We start from the raw sequence: 27,339 nt of genomic DNA, 5'->3' as shown, positions 1-27,339 counted from the left end.
ATTTTTCTCAAGGTTTTTGTTTCCTGTGCGCCTTTTTATCCATCTTTCGTGAAGAATGGAGCTGCGTTTGAGTGTTTGATAGTATTTTGGGTGCTGTCACAAGGCTTGAATTTCGGGGATCGCGCATAATTTAAACCATTCCCGCAAGTTTAACTTTTATAATGCGAGAAATTCCCGCACAAATATATTTGCTTCATCTCAGATTAAATACATCTACAGACGCGAAAAATAATAAATGACTGGTTCAAACAGCCTGTCTTTTTTTTAAACAGCGCTGCACCGGCCTTCTCTGTCGTTGAGTCCTGTAGCAGAGCATCGGCGTGTTCTCCGCGGCCCGCGTCGCACTGATGCACACAAGGCTGTGTAACGCGCTCTAATATTCTGAGTCATAATGAGTTGCTTGTGAAGATGTTATCGGCTTCCAAATTATATTATTTTAATCCCGAAATTCAAACATCAAATGCTGTTTTGCTCTTTATAGTGTGTGAGTGGATAGAGCGCGCCCGCCGACTCAACACACGAGTAAATCATCATCTCCTTGTCTTAAGATGCGCATTTTATCGAAAGTTAACATGAATGAACATAAGAAAATAGACTCCTGTTCACTGATCGTCATCATCTCTCACGTAACGACCCATGTTTCAACGGCGAGAAGACGCCAACAGCTTGGTAGCCTATGCATGATATTTGTCCTTGTGTTATTTAATTTATGTCGGAATAAAGATCATTCACTGAAATGGTTTTTAATCTTTGGAGAGCTTTTTTTCAACCGCAGAGGCTGCGATTACACTCGGTCACGTGACACGCGAGAGTAAAGAGGTGTTTTCGACTTGTAAATTGATCAGTGTATGACATCAAAGTAGGGCGAGAGGAAGCATAAGGAGACGCCCGCTCTCTTATAGCTCTCGCAGTATTTGATGACACACAGCGATCGGTCTCGCTGCGCTGCTTCAAGTCCAACACATCTAAGCAGTCTTCAGAGGAAGCATCAAGTTAGCACGCTATGTTGCCAAGTCCGCAGTTTGCAGTCTTACATTTCATGCAGAATTAACGCGCTACATGTAAACGATATCCTTTGTTGTATTTTCCTGTCAAAATAACGGAGTTGCTTTGGAATTCTTCAGCTTTTAAGAACTGCCGGGTTTTCCGGTAGTGGGCGGGACTAATGCGCAAACTGCAATCTCATTGGCTGGCGCTCACCTATTATCCTCCTTGTTTTGATTTCAGCGAATCAGTTCGAGCGAACGCAGACAACCTGATTAATATTCATGAACCCAGGAGCTCAATAATCCTTAGTGTTTTATATTGTTCTTATTAGTAGTAGAATTCATAGTAGTTTTATCTTATCAGTATTATTTGTAGTTTCCCCCCCCTTTTTTTATAGAAACACTAAATGACAAACAATATCTTAAGCACCACCACCAGACCGAAGTTCAGTCAACATGACAAATATGCATTCATACATGATTATTCTAATTACTAAAGCTCTATCATCATTTAATGCTAAATTATCATAATATCATATAATGTTTGACTGACTGATGCTAAGTGAGACATTTAAAAAAAAACTGTGCCATTTTCCAAACAAGCCAATGGAGATTAAATTGCAAAGAAAAGGGTTGATAATATTATCAATAATCAATTAAATTTGATCGGTGTCTCTCACATTGTCCCACAGAAACATTAAAATAGTGTAGATTATTGTACAATGTTTTATAATAATAATTTATTCTATTTAGTGACCATTTCATTCATTTAACATATTTAAAATTGGGGGCATCCAAGTTATTTGACATATTTGAACATTTAAAAAAAAAGTAACAGTTACTTTCCCTGGTAATTAGTTTCTTTTATAATGATGTAACTCAGTTACTGTTTGTGAGAAGTAACTAGCAATATAACTAATTACTTTTTTAAAGTAACGTGCCCAACACTGCATACTATGCAATGATTTATTACTTGTCTTTGTTGAATAACACAGACTATAAAAAGCTTTCAAAAATAAATTCGCAATTATCAAATCGCAATCGCAATTAGATTATTTTCCAAAATCGTTCAGCCCTAGTATATTGCAAACAATAAGATATCGACCATCCCAAAACTGGAATATGATTTTTGCCGTGTGTGTGTGTATGTATATATATATATATTTATTTATTTTTATTTATTCTAATTGTCATTGTTTAAAACAGTTGTGCTGCTTAACATTTTAAGGAAACTTTTTTCTGGATTCTTTAATGAATAAAAAGTTTAACAACCATTTTATCTGAAATGAAATCTTTTATAATATTATAAATTAAATTATAATATTAAAATAGTAATTTATCATCAATTTAATGCATGATTGCTGAATAAAAGTATTAATAAAAAAAATCTTACTGACACCAACTTTCGAACAGTAGTGTTTTTATTTATTTTTTAAGTTTGCACACACGCACACACACACACACACACACACACACACACACACACACACCTGCACAGCATAGGATAGCTTGCGACCTGTATTGGCCTTAACCCTTTAAAACCTAAGGGTAAAATAGGTCATTTTTACATATTTTGTTTATTTGACTGTAAAATTCTAACAGAATGTGCTATTTTCAAGTGCAAGGTGTCATTTTTTTCAGAAAACAGACGGCTTTCAAAAAAGTACAGTTTTTGACCATTAATGTCGTGTGTTGAGTTTGTAAACAGAATTTAAATAGACAAAAATAAAAAACAACAGTAAAATATTTTCTGTTTTTTATTTATAAAAAAGAGAAAAATCGTGATCGAAATAATCCAACACTTCTTACTTCAAAATTCAACTATATTACATATATACAAGTAGTTTTGGGACACTGGGTTGCACAGTTTTCATTCAGGAGGCTTTTTTGTTCATACACGCATACATTTATACATGCATGTAAATGCGTGCACATGCATACACCCATACATTTACACGCACGGACTCATTATAGCGATGCACACACTACATGTGAAAAAGTCTCACTCAGACTGCTCCCAAAGTCTCATCAAAAATCATCCCAATCGACTCCTGTGCTGTTTACTCCTCCTTCACCATGTTTTTGTTTGTTTCGTTTATTATTTTATGCAATCCAAAACTCCGCGCTCCCTATCGCTCCATTCAAATTCTCCCTCCCCGCTCTCCCGGAAATCAGCCGTCATTTGTCGACGGAGCGCAAGAAATTACCGTAATAAGCAATATATTGCCGAAAAGCGCATATAGTTTTCTGTCAGGAGCAATTTGAATTATTGTGATGGTGCAAACGGTTGAAGAGTTACGGTAACATGAATACAGCTTGGTTTAGTGTGTCGGCGACGACACAGCCGGTCTTAAAGGGTTAATACAACTTGATAATTGTTTTTGTTCAGAACAAGTCACTACTAGTGGAGAAACCCGGGCAGTTTTGTGGACACACCTTGCGTTCATACAACAACTCTTTCATTCTTCATAAAGACCAGCACAACAACTCATGAGATGAGCAAACTATTCACAAGGCAAAATGAAAGCACAGCTGCAAAGCAGAAGACCACCGCAGGAAATCTAAAAATATTTAATGTAGGAGAGAAAAAACGATTCTTTACAGAAGCACATCTGACAGGACAAAAGCCGCCCCCTCACACACACACACACACACTCGCATACATGCATCAATCTGCTAGTTTTTCCCCATTCTAATGCAGCCTTCAATTTCCTCTTAATGTACGCAAAGCTGAGTGCATGTTGTGCGTGGGCAATCAGACACTGGAAACCTGAATGAGTACACAGGATACAACAGGAATGGCAGGGGAAGGGAGAACAAAACCTACTGTCCTTGTCTCTGGCTCCATCAAGGTTCTCATTAACATGTGAAACTCATTTCTGCATTCACCTGACTGTGTAGCTCCTTACCCATCACCCACAAACCCTGTGCAAGAACCTCCCTGATCAACACACAGAGGGAGACAGCGGGACACACTAAAAACACACCCAAACACAAACAGGTGAGAGAAAGGAACAAAGAAAACAATAAATGGCAGACATGCAGATGCAACAGTACTGTCAAATGACAGGGCAAGACAAGCTCTTACAGCCCCACTGGTTCTGCATACGTATGTCTTCTGGATGGGAATATGCCTTGACCTTAAAGAGTTTTTACCACATTGCATGGTACCTTCAACAAAAGGTAAACTCGAAATGTTACTTTTTACTAATTATACTGGATATCATTTGTATTGCTATTATGATTACAACGATTAAGTTTTAAACTAAAAGGGACTTTATAGATGATATTTTGAAGAGTGTTGGTAATAGGGGTGGGCGATACAAGCTAAAATTCATATCACGGTATTTTCCACTGTCCAGACGGTATCGATACTATATCGCAAAATGAGGAAAAAAAATTGGAATCACATTTTAGTAGACCTTAGATAAATTACAAGCATAATATGTAGTTTAACCTTATATAACTAGAAAAAAAAAAAACATGATTTCAAAATCTGAGGCAAAATAGATTGGTCTGATTGTAGAGGTGTGAACTTCAGTGTTGGGCAGTAACTAGTTACTAGTAATTTAGTTACTGTAATAATATTACTTTTTGCAGTAACTAGTAGTGTAACTAATAAGATTTCAGTAATAATATTACAGTTATCATCCATAAAACAGTTTAGTTACTTTTGATGCCTCAACCCCGCTGATTTAAAACCAAACAATCAAATAATTCCTAATTTATTTTTATACTTTTCACGACTCGATGTGATGTGATGTCCCCAGTGCAGCAGGCAAGCTTGGAATATGGAAAAGCTTGCATTCAGCAGATAGAAATATTGCATTATATTGATTTTGTCAGGAAAAAAAGATGATCTGAACACTGATGTGTAATTTGTGGCTTTACTTTACTCTGGCATTACATCCCACCCACATCCCTCTGATCAGCACGTGCTACATTATATTACTATAATTAAACATCTTTTTGGAAAATTAAACCGTTTCTTACAAACTTATGTGCTTCAGGGCCTGAGTTTCGGTTTTTAAACTGGGGGGGAACTCCCCCCTTACATGGGTCACATGGGGGGGATTTAAAGGTTATTTGGGGGGGGGGATAAATTGACACATCGGGCTAAATTAATCATCTTCATTTATTTATGACTACAGTTTTTAATGTATCTTGGTTTTCAAAGAATTATAACAAAATTTGTCATGCTCTCTTTCAAATTGACATTAAGAACTGTATTAAAACTATATATTAAGAATCACTGTATTTGTATATTCCAGTTTCAGTTCAAATTCTTTGTTTTTAAAAAAAAAAAACTTTATACAAAATACACCATGCTCTCCTTCAAACTGACATTAAGAACTATATATTAAGGTCTCTCAATTTCAGTGTATTTCATGGGTTTCAGATCAGTTCAGTTCTTTGCTTTTTCAAAACTTCATACAAAATACGTCATGCTCTCCTTCAAATTAACGTTAAGAACTGTTTAAACTATATATTAATGTATCTCAGTTTCAGTGTCTTTCATGTTTCAGTTTTTAAATTTTAGTCACTTTTTTTCCATTGCTTGTGACTTTGTGACTTCTTTCCTCTGTCGTCTCCTCTTCATCTCTTTCCATTTGATGATGGCTTTCATTTTTGTGCCTTCTGAATAAAAAAAGAAATGTCTCCTCTTTCTATAGCCAAATATTTTTTTTCCCCCTAACGTTTAAGCGTTGTGAAATAATCTAATCAGAGTATTATTTTTGTTTTTATTTAAGAAAAAAAGCTCTACAAAGATTAAAAACCATTTCAGTGAATGATCTTTATTCCGACATAAATTAAATAACACAAGGACAAATATCATGCATAGGCTACCAAGCTGTTGGCGTCTTCTCGCCGTTGAAACATGGGTCGTTACGTGAGAGATGATGACGATCAGTGAACAGGAGTCTATTTTCTTATGTTCATTCATATTAACTTTCGATAAAATGCGCATTTTAAGACAAGGAGATGATGATTTACTCGTGTGTTGAGTCGGCGGGCGCGCTCTATCCACTCACACACTATAAAGAGCAAAACAGCATTTGATGTTTGAATTTCGGGATTAAAATAATATAATTTGGAAGCCGATAACATCTTCACAAGCAACTCATTATGACTCAGAATATTAGAGCGCGTTACACAGCCTTGTGTGCATCAGTGCGACGCGGGCCGCGGAGAACACGCCGATGCTCTGCTACAGGACTCAACGACAGAGAAGGCCGGTGCAGCGCTGTTTAAAAAAAAGACAGGCTGTTTGAACCAGTCATTTATTTTTTTTCGCGTCTGTAGATGTATTTAATCTGAGATGAAGCAAATATTTTTGTGCGGGAATTTCTCGCATTATAAAAGTTAAATTTGCGGGAATGGTTTAAATTATGCGCGATCCCCGCAATCCCGCGCCGAAATTCAAGCCTTGTGCTTTGATAAAATACATAATGAAATATAATCGTATATGGGTAACGGAGAAATTACAATCAGCTTCAAGCTACACATGACAATTGAAATTAATACAACACTTCTACTTGAATGTCACTATCAACTAGGGCTGGGTATCGAGTTCGATACTTTTTAGGCACCGACCGAATTGCCTCGATACCACAGAGTATCGAAAAACGTCTTGTCGTTCGGTACCAAATTTGGATACCTAAGGGGTTAATCTCATTAACGTCAGTGAGCCAATAATCCTGCAGCACTAGGTGTGTTTGACTAGAAGCGGCGCGGTGCTGATTGATCAGTGTTTGACCTCCGCGAGAGCGATTATAAAGCATACGGAGCAGTCTGCTCTCTATATCGCGTGGTTTCGCTTACTTGACACAGACTGAAGCTCGCGGGACATTTCAGCGTCTGCCGTCTCACTAAATGAGGACATAAACACATGAACAACAGCTCCAGAACTGCTCTGAGAGTCACTTCATGAGCATTTTACCGTTTGATTTGAGTAAAACTAACGTCACATCATCTACACACAGAACTGTAAAGGTATTCCCGGAAACCCGTCAAAATAAAAGTTCGGTTTAACTTGGAAGACACTGCGGCAGAAATATATTAATATTGTTCAGCAGAGTGTACATACTGCTACTATTAAAATTATTAAAACTCTATTTTTAATTAATGATCACACAACATTTCTTCCATGTTTTAATTTTAATAGTAAAATTTTGTTTGCCAAAATAAATAGTTTTATTTTCAATAATTTAAAAGAAAAATGAAATTAATGTTTTATGCCTTCATTTGAAAACCAGATACAGAACACAGAATTTCTGAGGAAAAAGAAAACATTTCATAAAGCTGTTTTAAGAATCAATTTGAATAAACTAAGTAGTTTTTATGCATTCAAATAATTAGACATACTACAACATAGGGGTGGGCAATATGGGAAAAATATCATATCACGATTGTTTTTTAGAAACATCACGATTCACGATTTTATCACGATTCTTTGTCATGTTAGATTTACTATTTTGGTTTTACAAGTTGTCTGAGCATTACAGCCAAACTAGAAAGACAAAGATACATGGCAGATATTTAGGCCAAAGTGGGCGAAGATAAAAAAATCTTTGTCATCATTTTATCTTTCTTATTAAAAAATAAGACCAAAGATACAAATTACAAATACACATAATATACAAATAACACAAACAGTGCTTTATTTTCAGGTACAATAGGTGTATTTAGCAGAGCATTCAATTAAATTAAATGAACAAATATAAAAATAAAACACTAGATAGACTGATTCCTAAAGCAACTGTATTAAAGTTTTTCAGTCAAGAATAGTGAGTGATTTTTCTCTTTGCGGTTTGATTTTTTGTTAACGTTAAATTAATAGTTCCCCCCAAAACTAAATAGTCATCTGTCTGTAAATTCTGTCATAATGTTTTATTTTTATACCATCATTTACTCAAAAGTTGTTTTAAACCTGAATGAGTTTCTTTCTTCTGCTGAACATAAATGCTATTTTGAAGAAGGTGGAAAACCAAACAGTTGCTGGTCCTCAGTGACTTCCACAGGATTGTTCTTTCTATCAAAGTCAATGTGGACCAGCAACTGATTGGTTACCCTCATTCCTCAAAATATCTTATTTTGTGTTCAGCACAAGAAATTAATAGAGGTTTGGGAAACATGTGAGTGAGTAAATAATGACAGAAATTACATTTTAGGGTGAACTATCCCTTCAATGACAGTCGACAGCATGTTTAGTGTCCTGTCCCTTTAAGAGCTGCACACATCTAATATACAGACACGCATCCGTTTCTCTCTTAACTATTTACTTTCATTTTAGAGATAACCAACTGAGTCTGTATATAAACCTTGTGTGTTTTGACAGTATTAGCGCATCTATCTATCTAAAGTATCAGGCTTTTTAGTGTGCTTCAGGTGTATGCGCTCAGAACAAGCGCACGTCAGACCAGCGCGTGAATTAAACATTTAACCAGCAAGGCTTGTGTGCAAATAATGTACTTTTGCGATCGTGAATAAGTGCAGTGTCCTGTCAGAGTAACTCTACTGCTGTATGTCGTGTTGTACAGTATATAGAGACGGAGACCAGAACTGTATTTGATATAATGTGTGCTGTAGCACGATACTACCATATTTCTTCAAAAGCAGATTTTAATACGATAAAAAATCGTCATATCGCACACCTCTACTACAACATAGAATTTAATAACAATAAAACATATTGTGAAAGAAAATAAAACATCCACTTATGAAAGTGGATAAAGATTTTCAATTTCTTGAAGTCTTTAACAACCTAGAATACATGAATAGAAATGATGATTCTGTCTGAGCTATGCGTTTTAAAACGAGCACGCACTAGTGTAGACTGAAAACTATTTGAGCTTTATTAAAATTATTTGCACTGATTTATTGTGTTGGCTATATTTTGTTTTGTTTAAGTTAAATTGTGCTTTGTTGGTATAGTGTCTGCTAGAATGTTAAAAAATGTTCAGTGTTAAGTAAATTAAGTGTTAAGATGTTTTCTTTGAAAAGCTAGACAAACCAGTGAATAGCACATTTTGGCTATTTAATTTATACAATGGTGGAAAAAAAAAAAGGCAATATATATGGGAGAAAAAACATGTTTGGCATTCGGCCTTCGGCCCAGTGTTTCTTTTGTTCGACTTCAGCCAAGCATTTTCATTTCTGTGCAGATAGATATATGTAATGAAAGATAGATCGAACAACAACAACAGTATGACAGATGGATAAATTCTTGACAGATTCTGTATTTCATCTATTTCTAAAAAAGCCCTTTCATGGCAATACAAACAATTAAACACCTTTCAGATCAGGTGCAACACAAAAAGCTTCCTGCTGAGTCTGACTTGAGAAGAAATGAGAAGTGAAGTCCACTGCTTGGTTTATCAAGTCTCAGGATGGCTTCACAAACAGAAGTGGCAAACAAGCCAAAATCCATTGTTCTACGCAGACCGTTCCTGTTAGACTAACTAAAGTGAGGGAGGTCATGCTAGTGACACAAACAACATGCAGCTGCAAATACGTTACAGCTGGGAGTAATGAAGCAGAGAACATGTGTGTGATAAATCACATTCAACATTGTAGAGCTCAAACCCATCATAGGACATGACGACCATAACATTCATAAGGTCATACAAGGGTCAGCGTAAAGTGGTACAGAAACCAAGGTGCAAAAAATGTGAACTCGTGAAACAAAACCATCAAATACAATACATACTTTCTATTTGCTTACACCCCACCACAAGACAAGCAAATCAACAAAACACAGACAATCAGAACACAACTGATGTTTAATACACAACATGCAGCTGGATTTTAAACTATTGAGAAAGCAAAGTCCGCTCATAACCGTGCATTTTGGCTGTTTAACAGAAAAGATCCAAAATCTACCAATAGCCTTGCAAATATTGTGCATCTCATATGTTGTCATTACATCACCTTATATTTATCAGAGATTACATAATTTGCCAGACTGCATCAGCATACCATTAAAAATAGCTTTCATACCAATGAAATTTAACTATAGATAGAGAAACAAGGCTATAAAAGCCTGGTTTAGTTACACAACTATTCTGTTGCTCTAATGCCTCAGGTGTTCTTAGACCTATACAGAGGGATAATGGTATTGCTAATGGTTAACATTCAAGTCCTGTGAGCCTCTTTACATTCTAGTAGCATTTCTGGTCAACTCGTGCCACACCAGGGCAGTCAGGACAAAAGGGCCAACACTGATTACCTTACCTACCTTCCTTCCTTAACACTGACACATAATCAATGTCCGGTGCTGTTTTGTATGCACGTCTCCTGTATTCTCTACAGCTTCACTTTGAAACAAGAAAAAGGTGAAAAAGTACACATTTATATGTACTGATGTCATTTCAACAATGCTGTCCAGAGGATTGGAGGGAGTGTCCACCTTATTATGCAACACCCAAGTTATTTTCTGTGAATGTTTAAGACTTTGAAGACTTCTGCTGTAAGTAAATAACTGCAACAAAGTGCAGTAAACGGTAAAACTATCTGCATCACAAAAATAGTGTTCATAAGTACGATAATAAAGTAATATGATGACAAATACTAGTTTGCGATATCAAGCAGCATAACAGACCATTTTAGTACAGTTAAAATAACGTGGGTGATGGGTTTAATACATGGACTCGGCCATCGTGTTTTGTTTATTAAATATTTCTGGATAATCTGATTCTGCTTTCAGGTTCCAATACGAGCGCAGTACACTCAGCTCCAACTTAAAACATTTGAACAAATTCTGCAGATTTTCCACAAAAATAAGTGAAAAATATCTAAAGATTTAATTTGGACCTGGAAATGACAACCTTACAATGAAATCCTGGAGTGCAGACTGCTTTTTATTATATTTCTGGCAACTTAATTGACTAGAATAGCAGAAAACACACTTACTAGGAATAATTAGGAAGAAAAATGTCCAGGTTTTACCCTGAGCACCATTACAGTGGTCTATGCTCACATTATGCTGCTGACTATGAACTGAACGTCATCAGGCGGCAAGTTCACATCCAGAGCGTCATCTGAATTTTCACACGTCCCCAGAATGACCGCCCGAGGAACTTTCCTTCAACCCTTGCGCTTTCAGCTGTGAAAGGGCAACACGAGGCTCCCATCCCTCTTACTGCTGACTCTTACACAAAACCCTCTCATCAGGACCAGCCCACTTAATGTCTTATATACACACGCTCCCATAATAACCCCCCAAAAGCTCTGTGATTTCCCATCTATACCTCCATGCCCCTTGTTTGACTCCAGCCCCCCCTTACTCCCCACAAATGCCCTGGCAATGACCCTCTATTAGAGGAAGAACATGTGAGTGAGTCTGTGATCATGTTTAAATGGAGGAGTGTGTCATTCGTGTGTTGACTACACAAATCTCTCCTCTATATCGGGGTCACAGCCAGTGCTCACCCATTTGTTTTGCTCCCTTCCTCACTGCACTGAAGCAGAACCCTCAATGATCGTATACTGGCTGCATGGGCAGAGTCAGCAATATACGACAATAAACAGTCAAGCTGGAAACAGCATCACTGACAGCCGCCTATATATTAGACAAACACACACCTGCTGGTGAAAAATCAAGTGCATTCTTCTAAATTCAAGCATAAAATGTAAAGGTGCATCACAAACAATTCAATGCCCTCAAATGATAATTCCTGCAGTAAAAGTACAACTTTGAGAAGCAAACATGTCCAAAGTGTTTTGTTTGCACTAAATTATTTTTTTTAACCTGGATCCAGATGAACCTAAAAACCCTAGTGAAGGCTGCGTAAAAAGCAATGATGACAAACGCTGCATGTGAATTGCAATACAATGTAAAAACTATCTGGTCTGAACATGAAATGAATTCAAACTGCGATTACATATATTTTGTGGGACTTATCACCCAATGCCAATTCTTAAACACATTCTCATCTTATAATGTTCTCTCCATATAACGCAGCTTCACTGCAGGCATGGGTGTACAGCATTCAGATTGTGTTCAAAAATATAATGAGATATAGTGACGTGACTATTGTTCTATTCTTTTAATGAACCTCACGGTTCCCAATCTTCTTGACCAATGAATTTCAATGACTTTTCCTGTCAGGCTTCACTGCTGGACAATGACTTTAAACATTTAGTAGAGATTGGACTCGTGATGAGGAATATTTAGCCAATAACATTTTACAGTTTTAACTTAACTTAAAAAAAAAAAAAAAAAAAAAGCAAATAGCCTAGAAATGCCATTTTATGCCATGTATGGCAAAGGCTATAACACAGTTGCTGATAACACTCATATAGATGACAAAAACATCCCAGTTGGGAAGAAAGCACAGACGTCTGGAAAAACCAGCAGGAGGAAGAAAGACAATCAAACTTTAAATTACGCACAACCAGAAGTATTAAAATGTTCCATGTTATAAATATAAAAATCGCATCAACAACTAGGCCCAACATTTCCTCTACTTTTTCCTGCAATTCTTGATTTACAATAAATGTAAAATCCCGTGCATCCTAAAAAATGCATCCTGTGCATGCATCTTAAAACACTTGTCATCACAATAGTGATCTAATCTAAAACAAGCCATTGGCAAATTCTAAGCCTTTTCTTCTACTGCAGACGCCTGGAGTTGTCATGTGACTTCAGGCCACTTGTGGAAGCCTTGAATCCTGAGCCAGACACAACACACTTGGAGAACCTTGGTTGCACGTAACGACTTCAACATCAAGTTCCCGAATCAAAACACAGACATGAACAGCCGCAAACCGAGCTCAAATTTAGCATGGCATCATTCTGACAGCAACACCCTGCAGTGCACATCATGGATGTGACCCATATCAGATGTGATAGGAGGGGTAGGTGGGTGGGTGTGAATGCGTGTGTGTTTAGCCTCTGGGGAGCATAAGGCAGAGCTGCTATTTATCAGGTTACAAAAAAGTGGGTGTGTATTGTGCTGCTCTTGCCTCCTGTATGTCTGCAGTTCAGCCTCTATCTATCTATCTCTCTCTCTCTATTCATCCCTCGCTCCATCTCGTGCAGGATGGTATGGAGTCTACCACTACACACTTCCAGTTCACCTCTCCCATCTGGTCTAACACATAAGCCCTTGTTTTTTCTTACATTTCCAAACATACAAACGAACACACGCCCTCTCATTCAGTCACACGTGGTCTCTTTCTCTGTCTCTCCCCACCAACAGCGGCACATCTTGCAGCTGGCAGCCTCGGCAGGGAGCAAAACTCACGTGACCGCCCATTCTTGACCATCTCTGCCATGTTTTCTTTCAGACCATCTCAAAGCATTTCAGTAGGGCTGGGCGGTATATCGAATTTGTACGATCGAGTTTAAGCGATATGGTAAGAGGCAGTAGTACAGTAGTTTAATGCGAGCGCATCTGAATAATAACAGAGAACATGGAGTGAGCATGAGACTTGCTTTATATTAAGGGCTTTAAAATTACTCGTAAGATATAGTTAACATAGTTTAAAGCGGCTCGGGCCGTCAGATGCTCTGATAGACTCATGTGCCAAGTTGTATTTTATGATGGCAGATAGCAGTAACGGGGTAATCAAAATATAATGCAATTAACCTGTGCTCTTGTGATTATTTGCTTTCATTTTTAGTTTAGTGATTTAAGCTTCTGCTTTAAAAAGCATTATTTTTGTTTTTAGACTGTAATGTTACAATGTTAAAATGTACAATGCTTGATTTTAGCCCCTTTTTTGCACATTATGGACAGCATAGCCTACACTTTCAAAATATTTGTTTTCATTGCCTTTAATATTAACATTGTTTCATTGGACAGGATGTTAAAATAAATAAATATTTTTAATCCAAATAGAAAATGTAGAAAATACAGAGATGTATCGTATAATAGCATTTCAGTTAAAACAATACCAATATATGATTTTTTTGGCCATATTGCCCAGCCCTACATTTCAGACTGACATCTGTAGTACTCCGAGACTCAGAACATGAAATGTTGGAAATCTACAGATCAATTCGGTGTTTGCAAACAGTGATGACTTTTATTGTGGGCGGAGCCTATCTGGTGGCAGAAAATGACAGTTTTCAAGTAGAAGTCTATGGAAGCCATGGAATACAAGAATAAGGTAAATTTGACTTTATATTTCGAAATTCTGACTTTATTCTCACAATTTGGAGATTATATCTCAATTCTGATAAGAAAAACAGCTCGCCGTTCTCTCTTTTCCCCTCGGCTCAGCATCATGAGTTTATATCACACACTTCTGCCTTTTTTCCCTCAGAATTGACAAACTCGCTATTGCTGAGTTAAATTGAGTTATAAAGTCCGAACTAGGAGATATAAACTTGCATTTGCGAGAAAAAGTCAGAATTGTTAGATAAAATAGATGCATGTTATGAAAAATGTTAATAGAAATAGGTTGTACGCTGTATGCTGTAACTGTAGGACTAATACAATATGTCCCCTATGAACTGCATGTGTGAATATATTATGTAGACTTATTAAATCAAATTTATGCTTTAAAAGTAGAGTAATCATAGCAGTTTTCATCCATAGTCTGTCCATTTCAATGTCTGCATTTAGCTTCAAGTCGCGTCTTTGACGACAGTAGTCTACAAAAATAATTTGCACTCCGATTCTGACATCCAAAGACACAAAAATATTTGTTTTCTTATTCCACGGATTTTACCTATTTCCCTCCACTTGTTACCAGTGTTTTTCTGTCGCCACAATGCAAGTGATGTAACTGTGACGTCTACTCCAAATTGGTCTGTTAGGAAGCCATGTGAACATGTTAAGGCCTAAAAGTAAATTTCAGAAATTTAACATGCACTTTGACCTGCTTTCAATTATTTCTGGGCGTTTTAGCGAGTCTCGGAAAGCTGTTTGCTTACTCAAATCATGTCACAGGTGAGAGCCGCTATTCGAAACAGAAGTGAAATATGTAAATACTGGTCATCAGACAGGGAAACCGAAAGTGTGCTTTGCACAAAACTTCCACCTAACAATGGAAACAGCTTCATTGACTCACCCGATCTTGTTCATGAGGCAGCAGACGAACCGGAGGCAGAGAATCCAGAGACACGCAGCCCGTCCCGTCGTTATGAGAACTCCTGCTTACCAACCGGAAGAGCGGCCCTTCTTTTACCACCCGTCCGTGAGAAACGGCCCGCTTCAGAGACAGTCGGAGCTGCTGGTGGAAAAGGCCCGGCCCCATAGAGCCGCTGCCAGACAGATAACCTGCAACATCTGCCTGGCACTTCAGAAAGCGTTCGATGCTCTTCAGGGACGATCCGCCGCGTTCGTGAAGCCCCTCTAGAGAGCGCTTGATGAGCTTGTTCCAGTCCAGACCGGGTTTTTTACCAGAGCTGGAGGTGCTGGAACTGCCTCCCGCCCGAGGTTTTGTGAACCCCAAGCGCCCAGGGTTTTCGGGGTCCTTGTAGGAGTTGAGCCCCTTATTGGACACCTTGAGTACGGAGCCATCTTTAACGCTGAGCTCAAGGTGTTCCAGGACCGTCTTGCGGTCAAGCCCATGGGACATTGACACAGCATTGCAGATGCGCTCTTCGGACGGCCGCTGCTTTTGCTTTTTTACCTTCTTGATGGCTTCTAAGATCCAGGTGGTGTACAACGGGTTGGCCAGCTTCACCATGGCTGCTGTAATACTGATGGGCCGAGGCCCAACACACTCTCACAACCGTTAGGAAGCACCCAGTGGCCTCAGCCCTGGCGCTGCCTCGTCGTTGTTCTCCTCCTCCTCTCTCTTCGTCCAGGAGGCTATCCTTTGTCCCGGGGAGGTGTAGTAAGTCTCTCTGTGCCTGAGCAGGAGCTGTTAGAGAGGGAGCCGATCACCATAGCATAGGCTCCCTAAACCCCCCCCCAACCTAAAACAGATCCCTCAAACCCAGTGACCCTTCCTTCTGAAGGGCTGCCACACCAAAGCAAAGAGGTGAGGTATGCAACAGACAGCAACTACTCCAAGAGAAAGTAGAGTTGCAAGAGCCTTAGGTGTCGTCTTATCCGTCCGTCTCAAAAGCTGTCAGTCTGGTAGAATCCTTGATTCTGACGATTAGTGTTATCCGTTTAGATGGAGCATCTTTGAAAAGAATTGTAGCAGCACTTTTGTAGACTTTCTTTTAAGGAAGTGTGAAAATACTGTCTGGCTTGAACCTGTTGGAACAAGCCGTCCAGAGCAGATCCCTCACTCCAGAAAGCAACGCAGGCTGACCATCATCCAACAGAGAAGTATTCTTCAGAAGCTCCTGCAACCTGCACGAAAAACATGAAAGGATCAGACAAAATATACAAAATACATTAACATTTTTGAACACTCATCTATATTAATCATCTAGCCCATAGAAAGGGCAGAAAACAGTTCTACAGAAGCCTCGCTAAAGAAGGGCAACAATTATACGTGCATCTACTGCACAATAACAGCGAAATACAACTCCACACTACACTTCAAAAAAGTTTGGGAGTCTTTTTCTACTATGCCCTTAATAATTGTTATGTACAATGTACTTGTTGTACTGCTAAACACTTCTACTGGTATAGAGGTGGGATACGGTTAAAGTTAGGCAAAGGTTACGTGGGATTGTTAGGTTTAAAGATGGGTCAACTGTAGCAGTAGATATAATTTCAGAAATTAATTACAGCATACAGATGATTTTAAATGCAAGTATTGCATATTCACAATACATGCATCAACTGATGCACATGTTAGGTTCTGCATTCAAATACAATCAGTTAAAATACAGTTTAAACAAGTTAAAGCCATTATCAGCAATACATTTTATTTTACTGTCCTTCTATTTGCATTTAATTATTGCGTCATTTGATGTTACTAAAGCAAACTTGAAACCAAACACCGTAGTTAATTAATATTAGTCAGTACATGTGTAATTACACTGTAACAAGAGAATTAAAACAGTGCAACCCAAAAAACAGAGAGCTGCCTTGTGAACACACTCAAATGCACTATTTCCACACAAAAGGCTTATATTAAAAATATGTCTAAAACTCAAAGTGCCTGAAACAAAGTTATATGAGTGAGAGAAAACAGAATCACTGGAAAAATCTAATTTTCATTTTTGGGTGAACTATTCTTTTAACATAATTTTGTCGTTGATGTCTGCCAAAATTTAAAGGCATGAAAGATCATGAAAACAAACAGAAACCAAATGTAATGTACACAGTTATAATGCAATGTCTTATTATAGCTTCAAACAAAAGTTTAGCAGTTTCACAACACTATGACATGGTAAATTCTGTGTAAATTAGGTGCTAATCACGTGTCAAACTGCAAAAAGGAAAGCACTAAATGTCAACACATGGCTAATAGTAAACAACACAGCTTGAACGCTGGAAAAAATGTAAACAGTATTACACATAGCAGCGTAAAAGTGGCTAAACACGTGAAAATATACTTTAGTGCCGATTATTTAAGCATCAGTTTCAATTCCAAACGATGTAAAGTTTTAAGTAAGTACCGAGGCTAGTGCACTAGACGGATGATGTTAGCTTCAAAACACAAGCAACGTGCAGCAGCTGAGAATAAGGACAACGTTCCCTTCAGAGCCTGAGATTTCACATCATAACGATCGGAAAACGGCTTTTTCTAGACCTTTCCATCCTTGTTTTCCGTTAAAAAACCTCGCAGTGTAACTGAACACACAATGCCAGCGGCTACCGCGCGCCTCAGCCGTTAAAAAAAGATCGCCAAGATCCTTCCTTGCCTCGCTCTGCCTCAATCTGTGCCTCGAAGAAGCGCTTGATACAAATAACAATCCTCACGCTAGATTGCTTCTCCGCGCTTCCTCCACCATTTTTCTCCCCCACTTCCTTCCCCGCTTACTGTAAACCAAATCTGCGGTCTCCTCAGACGAGGCCCGTGAGGGAAGTAGTTAGGCCTCGGTTAACGTTAGCTTCTCCCCACCCTCCCCCTTCATCTCCGCGTAACGTTCCCCCCCTTTCCCTCTACCTTCTCCCGCTTCTTCCCTGAAAGACAGAACCACGAGTCTCACTAACCGAGAGCATTTTAATCGCTACATGTACTTGTGTGGTACTCACCGGGATTTTGGGTCGAGTGGACGAGGAGAAGGTGCCAGAACGCGTTCGAAACACAGACAACAACAAGCCCAAAAATACAGCCAGAGAGCAGTGGCTCCAGAGCTGACGCCATCTTTGAGTGAAACAGGAGCTCTGCGCGTGGGGGAGGGGGAACAGTCGGCGCTAGGGAGCGTCTGCGAAGTGCGAATCCGAATCAGAGATGGGACTGCAGCGGGAGGAGAGAAGAAAGAGAGGCGGGGGATACGGCTGCACACATCTGAAGGGCGAATGTCCGTTGCTTCTGCGTGAAATGGAAGAAAGGGACAGATGGTAAAGCGAAGAAAAAAAGAAAGAAAAGGCGATGTGGCGCGCTTAGGGAGCGTCTGAATGTTGCAGCCGCCGGAGAGAAATCAAAGCGACGGAGTGAGATTTTAATGTTAGAGGGTATTTAAAGATCAAAGACGGCCCCTCCACACCTCCCATCGTGCTTCTGCGTAGCCTTTCTGCTTCTGTTTCCAACAGGACTCATAATGCAATGAAAAATGCATTAGCGCTCGTGACAAAGCAAATGTTTTTATTTTGGGTTGCCTGCGAGAGACACTATAGAGAGGTTTATGTAAATGTCCCGCAGTGCCGTATGAGGCAGGGATGACAGGTGACCCACGCCAGAGATGTTTTCAATTTAACACCCACTCGGGAAATGTGAATCTGTTGCGATAATGCCATCAGAAGTCATTAATAGAATATTTATGATATGATGTAGCTGCGTTGTAATTGCTGTAATGTTTGAGCTGCGTGAATATATTAATATTATGAATGCATAATTACTATTCAGGGCATGCTCTAGACCATCTTTGAATCTTAATAGAGGAAAACTTTAATATGAATTTCGTAATTATTTCAGAATAGCCTAAGTGCGATTATGTAATAAACGTGATTTTATTATTTGCCACATCTGTATTAGGCTATTAAACAATTCTGTATGGATCATCATATCAAAGCCATTTGTTCGGTGTTTTAAATATAAACTTAATATAAGTTTGACATTAATGCCTCCCTCAAATTTATTTTCTAAAATGTAAAACATTCTAATTGTTGACATGCATTGATACATCACCTGTAACTGTAGTGCTGACTGTAAATACATGACCATGGCAGAAACCAGTGTTATATGCTATGATAAGTCAAAACATGTAAATGAAAGCCAAAATGAATCTTAGAAAATAGTGCTTGGTGCATTTGCCATGAACTCACATCGTGAGCCAGTGGACCAATGCATGTTCATATCATATGTTTGCATGTATTATTTCCTGAAAAGCACCCCGCAGCTGTGTGGCTCACTGGTGTCAAGGACTCGAACGATATCTAGACAGCCAGCTTTAAATGTGTATACTTTATACATCTTTACAAACAGCAGTCAGGAAGTTCTGAATGTTGCAGTCTTTTTAAGGACAGCTGTCAGATGCAGAGGTAGCTGGCAGGTGTGTTGTTTTAAGAACAGGAACTACTAAAAGGGAACTGAATTCAGAATTTTAAATCAGGTTTTGGTCAAGGCTTGTGTGTATTTATAAATCAAGCTTTTTGGCTCACCTGTTGGATGACGTTGTATTAAAGAAAGATCACATTTAAGCTATTTGTGACCATTTATCTTTTGAAAGAAATTAAACGATTCCATTTTGACATTTTTATGCATTTGGTAGACACATTTAAGTGACTTACATTGCATTAATTTTTTATTTCAGCTTTTGCTTTCCTTGGGAACTGAGCCCATGACCTTGCATCGCTAGCGCCATGCTCAACTGTTACTGTTAGTATCATCTAGACATTTTATTGATACACAGTCAAGGAGACAGATTTGCCCACTTTGCAGTTTCTCATATATAGTGGAATAGATATGCTTTCTTTTTATCACTGTGTTTAAGGTGGACAAGATGAAAATGAGGAAGAGATCTGAACTTTCCAAAAGGAAGTTGAGTGTGAGAAGTCTTCAACATACATTTCAATGAGACATCATGCACATAATAACTTTGTACAACACATACTCCGTTTTGAATAATATATCACTGATATTTATATAAACTAATTTCACATACTAAAACCACTATGATGCTTTGAAAAGCACACACAGTATCTTCTCCTTTCATTTTAAACGCTTGCAGTAAAAAAAATATATATATAAACTTGTTTCATGGTTCATTTGTGCCAACATGACTCAGAGGTACTATAACTCAACCACACTGTAAAAAAACTGGAGTAGGATGTACTTGAAATAGCTTGGAAACAATTTTCACTCAGAAAAGGCTTTAATTTACACAAATTTGACAAGTAAAATCCTAAACATATTATTAGTAGCTTTAAATATAAATTTTTAAGTTAAGTTTATTTGAGAATTCCTAGTAACTTTGATTGACTCTTTGTTTGTAAATTTGACTTAAGTAACGCTTATCACTGTAAACAATTGTGCTGTTAAACAGTCATTTAAGCACCAATCTGACCAGATTAAAGTTGTTGTTGTTGTTGATTTTAAGCCTTCAGTATTTGCTAACTTTGGTTTCTTGCTTGGCTTTATGTTTAATGGGTTCTCTAAGGTATAGTTCACCCAAAAATGAAAACTCTTCTGAATCAGTAAAGAAATCTGCACAGATCAGGCAATGCATACAAGTGAAAACAGATCTAAACCAATATGCTGGTGGATTCTGATGTAAGAGGACAACAGGGGATAGACTTATCACTGGAGGAAGCGCTATTATGGATTATGTAGTGATATTTTGGCCAGAGGCGATTTGGGTGATTGTGATGTTTTTATCAGCTGTTTGGACTCATTCTGACGGCACCCATTCACTGCAGAGCATCCATTGCTGATGCAACGGTACATTTCTCCAAATCTGATGAAGAAACAAACTCATCTACATCTTGGAAAGCCTGAGGGGGAGTATATTTTCAACAAATTTTCATTGTTGGGTGAACTATTAATACTCTGAAGTATTCGAAAACAACCAAATATTATATAATTGATGCCTATGGGTTGTTCACCTCTAAAGTAATATTTTAAAATTCTGGTAGTCTTTTTCCTGATTAATGTTATGTGAAATAAATCCTCAATTTTTGGGAGTCCTTCTAATATTTGAATGCTGGTGAAAGTGTGAATACAGCATCATGTCAACATTCTCAAGGAATGAGGGGGTTGTCCTGTTTTCGAGCGCTACCAGCACTGTCACTATAGAAACACACACATATATAAATAAATAAAGCTGTACTATGAGGAGGAAGCAATGGCATCTGATAGACTTTCATAACACATGTGGGCGAGCTGTAGTTGCCCTGCAGCACAGACTTCATCAAATAAAGATCATCACAGTTTAATTAAAACATTTAGTTTAACTGTTGAGTCAGTCCCATTGTGATAAGCATGAAGTGTTAACTAGGATCAAAGCATGTTTGTTTGGTAAATGAAAAGAAGAACAAGCACACAACTTGTAGTGGAATAAAAGAGCAGACCTTTGCAATTTGTACATACTTTTAGAGAAGATGATGTTATTTTGGGGGTCATCTGTGTTGCTAGGCTCCAAACCATACACTGAGAAACTGCGAGCACAATTCAGGTTAGAAAAACATCCTCTGACCTATTGTTAGTATGTACTTGAACTTTTAAAAGACCCATACTCCTCTGTCAAACACTGGTTTCTCTAATGTGGCTTTGTGGATAAAGACAAGTGAAAACAGGTTGTAGGTTATAAGGGTGATCTTTGTACTATCATCATTGTGCCCTTGAGCAAGGCACTTAACCCTAGGTTGCTCCAGTGGGACCGTCCCTGTAACTTAAGATGCAATGCAACACATGTGTGCCATCGACCTGGAAGTAAGTGGAATAAATTCCACCGGCTTTAGCTTATTGCTGATAAACAAATCTATTCTATTCTATTTGTAACAGTGCAAATTGCTAAAAGAGATTTAAATGTTTGTTCAAAAATTTAAATTTTGTCTTCATTTACGCACCCTCATGTCATTCCAAACCCTTATGACTTTCTGCTTTTTATGAAACACAGAAGAAAATATTTTGAAGAAAGTTAGGGTCAAAGCAACAACAGACAAAAACCACGGAGAAAAGTTTCTAAACTTTGTGTTTCTGTTAAGTAGTGAATTCTGTAAATACTTCTTGCAAAAACAATGCAGTGGTCCCAGAAATTATTTTGACTCTTAAATCACACTTAAAATGAATGCTAATATCAAAATATCAAAACAAGTGACATCTGTAACTTTTCTCAAAACCAACCTTATTGTTTTAAGCTCTGATTTTTAACCAGTTGGTTTCCAGATGATTTTTAGTGAATGTAAGTCATTTTAAGTTCACACAGAGTAACCACAAACTTAAAATATATATATAAAATTCATGGTAAAAAAAAGGCACCTGAGGTGGCCAAAGTCTGTTTTTTACCTTGATATTAAACTGACAACCACCTTAAAATCAAGAGACAGCCACATAATGAATCAGTTTTTCCACAAGCTTGGGTAAATACTAGGTGCACACAAAGTGCATAACTAACAATTCTATGGATTTAAAGTGTTTTCTCAATGTCTACAATGGGTCGGACATTGGCTTTGAATAAAAAGAGAGACACTGTTGAAGGGGGTTGGGGTGGATGATGACAGTCATGTCCACCACAGACATCCTTGGAACTAGTCATTACTGCTTTTGTCCGTGTGAATCAGCAAGCTTCCTGCTGGGTCTGGCTCATGGCCAACTCTCAAACTCCAACTCCAGTCCCAAACCACTGCTCTACTTCTCCATAACACACGCACACACCCCTTCCATCCTGGAGCAGACGGAGACATACAACGGAAATTTCCAGGCATAACTGAGAGAACATGCCCCCCACCCACTTCAACTAACCTATCTGTTGGCACGCACTTTATAGTCAACATTAATTCAAAATTGACCAGATTTAATTCCTTTATATGCTAATGGTCACATTGTACATGATTAATCAGTGCATGTTATTCCAGTGTTTGTTTTCATGATCTTTCATGCCTTTAAATTTTGGAAGACATCAACGACAAAATTATGTTAAAAGAAGTTCACCCAAAAATGAACTCCCCCCCCCCCCCCCCCCCCCAGGCCATCCAAGATGTAGATAAGTTTGTTTCTTCATCTGATTTTGAGAAAAGTAGCATTGCATCAGTGTCTCGGCAATGGATGCTCTGCAGTGAATGGGTGCCGTCAGAATGAGTCCAAACAGCTGATAAAAACATCACAATAATCCACACCACTCCAGTCCATCAGGAATCATCCTGAGCTGCATGTTTGTAAGAAACAAATCCATCAAGACGTGTTAACTTCAAACCATTGCTTCTCCAGTGAAGTTGTCTCACCTCAATCAGGAGAGGAATCTGTACAGATCAAGCACTGATGACAAGTGAAAACAGTGCAAAACAGCTCTAAACTAATATGTTGTGCATTTTAATGTAAGCCTTTTGGGGGGGAAATGATGGGTTTTTTATTGTTGTGTGAACTATTCCTTTAAGTAACAGACAAAAAAAACTTTTAAGGAGAATTAGTAAAAACAGTCATTTAAACATGAATGAAATAAAGGTTACAGCACTATTAGCAACTAATCATATAAACTTGCCTCCAAGTCTCAAACACCATCTTGGTTCCCGGAGGGCAGAAGCTCAAATAAATAAATGGCCTGATACCTGGGACAAAAATTTGAAGAAGAAATTGATGAAAATATAAAGTTGCACTATAGATGTTTTCTCATTCAATGTCACGTTATGGAAGTTAAATGTGAACTGAAACGGCCCAGTTCAAACTAGTGCTCTTGAAACTGAAGTTTGGCCTGTTTGAGAGACCCTATCCTCCTCCTGCACCTCAATAACAACTCAATTGAAACACCTCTACCTCATCCAAACCACTACAGACGGGTTTGAGCCCAAAGCCTGTAAGCAGAGAGCAACTTCAGCAGGATGTCTCTGACACTATACTTCAGTTCTGCTTTTCCTTCTCAATCCCTCAAGTACATGAAGAGCACTCCTCTTTCTAGGTGAAGTGTACTTCTGCCGGCCTGGTGGTGTTCATGTCCGCTTGTTGAGGAAACGCTTGAAAGTTCTGGAGGTTTACAGTGAGGTCTTAAACTCAACATTAAGTCATGCTTCCAACTTATTTATTTTGCTTTTGGAATGTGACATATTTCCAAGTACATCGAGCCTAAAAACACATTTAATGGGGAAAAGGGGTAACATACGGTGATGTTTTTTTTCCATCTGGAATTTATTGGATCCAGACTTGAATGTTACTGCTCCCCTATCTATCTATCTATCTATCTATCTATCTATCTATCTATCTATCTATCTATCTATCTATCTATCTATCTATCTATCTATCTATCTATCTATCTATCTATCTATCTAATCTATCTATCTATCTATCTATCTATCTATCCATCCATCCATCCATCCATCCATCCATCCATCCATCCATCCATCCATCCATCCATCCATCCATCCATCCATCCATCCAATTTATGAATTTCTTTCTATTTCTAATTTATTTTAATTCGACTCTGTACAATAAAACTCACTTTGCAGTTATTCTGAAATTCTGTGTTCAAAGATATTCAGTGTGTTTTTTACCTCAGTATTTATTTTGCTTGTCCTATTTGTTTTTATTTATTTTATTGTTAAATAAAAAGAGTTGATCATAGAGTAAAGTGTGTCTTTCTTCCCCAGCCATCGGTGGATATTCTCAAAGGGGCAATATCTCAGGTTTCACAGGGCAGTCAGAGCAAGGAAAAGAAGTCGTGAAGCATGTGGCCCTCTGGCAGCCCACCGTCAGATTCTTAAAAGAAAAAAAATAATTCTGAAAAAGATAGCTCTTTACTCAGAGTCTGCATTACAATTACAATAGGAGGATGGAAACAGAGACATAAACTACATGTTCTTCACAGGGTCATGTGACACAGTGCAGTATATATTTACAGGGCAGGATACACTGCAGACAACAATACAACCTTAGACCTTCATGCATTCCAGCAGGGGCTGTTGGCGGGTATTTCTTCTTTTGAGTCTAGCAGACAATGTGTGCCTCTCTCATTTTCCCTCCCTCTCTCTCTCCTGTTTTGGGAGTGATTTGAGGACGCCCCCTCCTCCTGCTCCTTTCTGCCCACACTCACACCCTTCACATGGGCCTCCAGAGTTGGAGCTCCCACTATATGTTCCCCTTAAGAGCTCATCAGCGTGCATATGTCTTCTGTTTTTCAGTAGAAATGATGCCGATTTTGAACTCTGAGGTCACGTGATGTCAGGCTTTATCCCCAAAACACACGCCAAAACTTTATGCACTCCAACGTGAATGTGAAATGAGTTTGCATCGTTATCGTTCCATTGATTTCATGTGTAATTTCAAAGCCATGCATGTCCAAATGACTGATTTAACATTTTAGTTCTATTTTCTTAGAACCAAAAATAAAAACAAAAATTATATTTATTTTCTTATTATTATTTTCTATATATATATATAGACACACACACACACACACACACACACACACACACACACGTTGGTTTTTGTGGTTTATGGGGACTCTCCATAGGCGTAATGGTTTTTATACTGAACAAACTGTGTGTGCTATTGCCCTACACCAACCCTACACCTAAACTTAGCCCTCACAGGAGACTTTGTGCATTTATAGATTTTCAAAAAAACACCATTTAGTATGTTTTTTAAGCCTTTTGAATTACGGGGACATAGGCAGTGTCCTCATAAACCACCTTCATATTGTAATACCTCTGTCATACCCATGTCATTATACACATTTGTGTCCTCATAAACCACATAAACATGCACACACACACACACACACACACACACACACACACACACACACACTCTCACACACACTCTCACACACACACGCCTTTTTGGGCCAGTAAGCATTCATATATATATATATATATATATATACACATACATATATACAGGTGCATCTCAATAAATTAGAATGTCATGGAAAAGTTAATTTATTTCAGTAATTCAACTCAAATTGTGAAACTCGTGTATTAAATAAATTCAATGCACACAGACTGAAGTAGTTTAAGTCTTTGGTTCTTTTAATTGTGATGATTTAGGCTCACATTTAACAAAAAACCCACCAATTCACTCTCTCAACAAATTAGAGTACTTCATAAGACCATTAAAAAAAACTATTTTTGTTAATTGTTGGCCTTCTGGGAAGTATGTTCATTTACTGTATATGTACTCAATACTTGGTTGGGGCTCCTTTTGCTTTAATTACTGCATCAATGCGGGTTGGCATGGAGGTGATCAGCCTGTGGCACTGCTGAGGTGGTATGGAAGCCCAGGTTGCTTTGATAGCGGCCTTCAGGTCATCTGGATTGTTGGGTCTGTTGTCTCTCATCTTCCTCTTGACAATATCCCATAGATTCTCTATGGGGTTCAGGTCAGGCGAGTTTGCTGGCCAATCAAGCACAGTAACACCATGGTCACTGAACCAGCTTTTGGTACCTTTGGCAGTGTGGGCAGGTGCCAACTAGTCCTGCTGGAAAATGAAATCAGCATCTCCATAAAGCTTGTCAGCAGAAGGAAGCATGAAGTGCTCTAAAATCTCCTGGTAGATGGCTGCGTTGACTGTGGACTTCAGAAAACACAGTGGACCAACACCAGCAGATGACATGGCAGCCCAAATCATCACTGACTGTGGAAACTTCACACTGGACTTCAAGCAACATGGATTCTGTGCCTCTCCACTCTTCCTCCAGACTCTGGGACCTTGATTTCCAAATGAAATGCTAAATTTACTTTCATCTGAAAAGAGGACTTTGGACCACTGAGCAACAGTCCAGTTCTTTTTCTCCACAGCCCAGGTAAGACGCTTCTGACGTTGTCTCTGGTTCAGAAGTGGCTTGGTAGCTCTTTTCCTGAAGACGTCTGAGCGTGGAGACTCTTGATGCACTGACTCCAGCTTCAGTCCACTTCTTGTGAAGCTCTCCCAAGTGTTTGAATCAGCTTTGCTTGACAGTATTCTCAAGCTTGCGGTCATCCCTGTTGCTTGTGCACCTTTTCCTACCCAAATTCTTCCTTCCAGTCAACTTTGCATTTAACATGCTTTGATACAGCACTCTGTAAACAGCCACAGCTTTCAGTAATAACCCTCTATAACTTACCCTCTTTGTGGAGGACGTCAATGTTCATCTTCTGGATCATTGCCAAGTCAGCAGTCTTCCCCATTATTGTGGTTTCAAAGAACAAGAGATACCCAGAATTTATACTGTAGGGATGGTCATTAATTGAAACTCAA

At 38.4% G+C, this 27,339-nt stretch overlaps 1 protein-coding gene across 1 annotated transcript in view; it reads right to left on the bottom strand.

Moving 5' to 3' along the window:
- LOC306870145 (histone acetyltransferase KAT6A-like) overlaps window positions 1-18,186 on the bottom strand; it is a 56,391-nt gene extending 38,205 nt beyond the window's left edge. Inside the window, exons 1-2 of the mRNA XM_079417250.1 lie at window positions 18,047-18,186; window positions 15,009-16,246 (exon numbers count right to left, since the gene is read on the bottom strand). Coding sequence (XP_079273376.1) covers window positions 15,009-15,629 — 621 coding nt within the window. The 5' untranslated portion in view covers window positions 15,630-16,246; window positions 18,047-18,186. The remainder of the gene's footprint in view (window positions 1-15,008; window positions 16,247-18,046) is intronic.
- Window positions 18,187-27,339: the final 9,153 nt, after the last annotated feature.

This window comes from Barbus barbus (assembly GCF_936440315.1).
Source record: "Barbus barbus genome assembly, chromosome: 5".
Classification (NCBI taxonomy): Eukaryota; Metazoa; Chordata; class Actinopteri; order Cypriniformes; family Cyprinidae; genus Barbus; species Barbus barbus.
The sequence above is the reverse complement of the archived record's forward strand: the minus strand, read 5'-3'. Positions and strand labels throughout refer to the sequence as shown.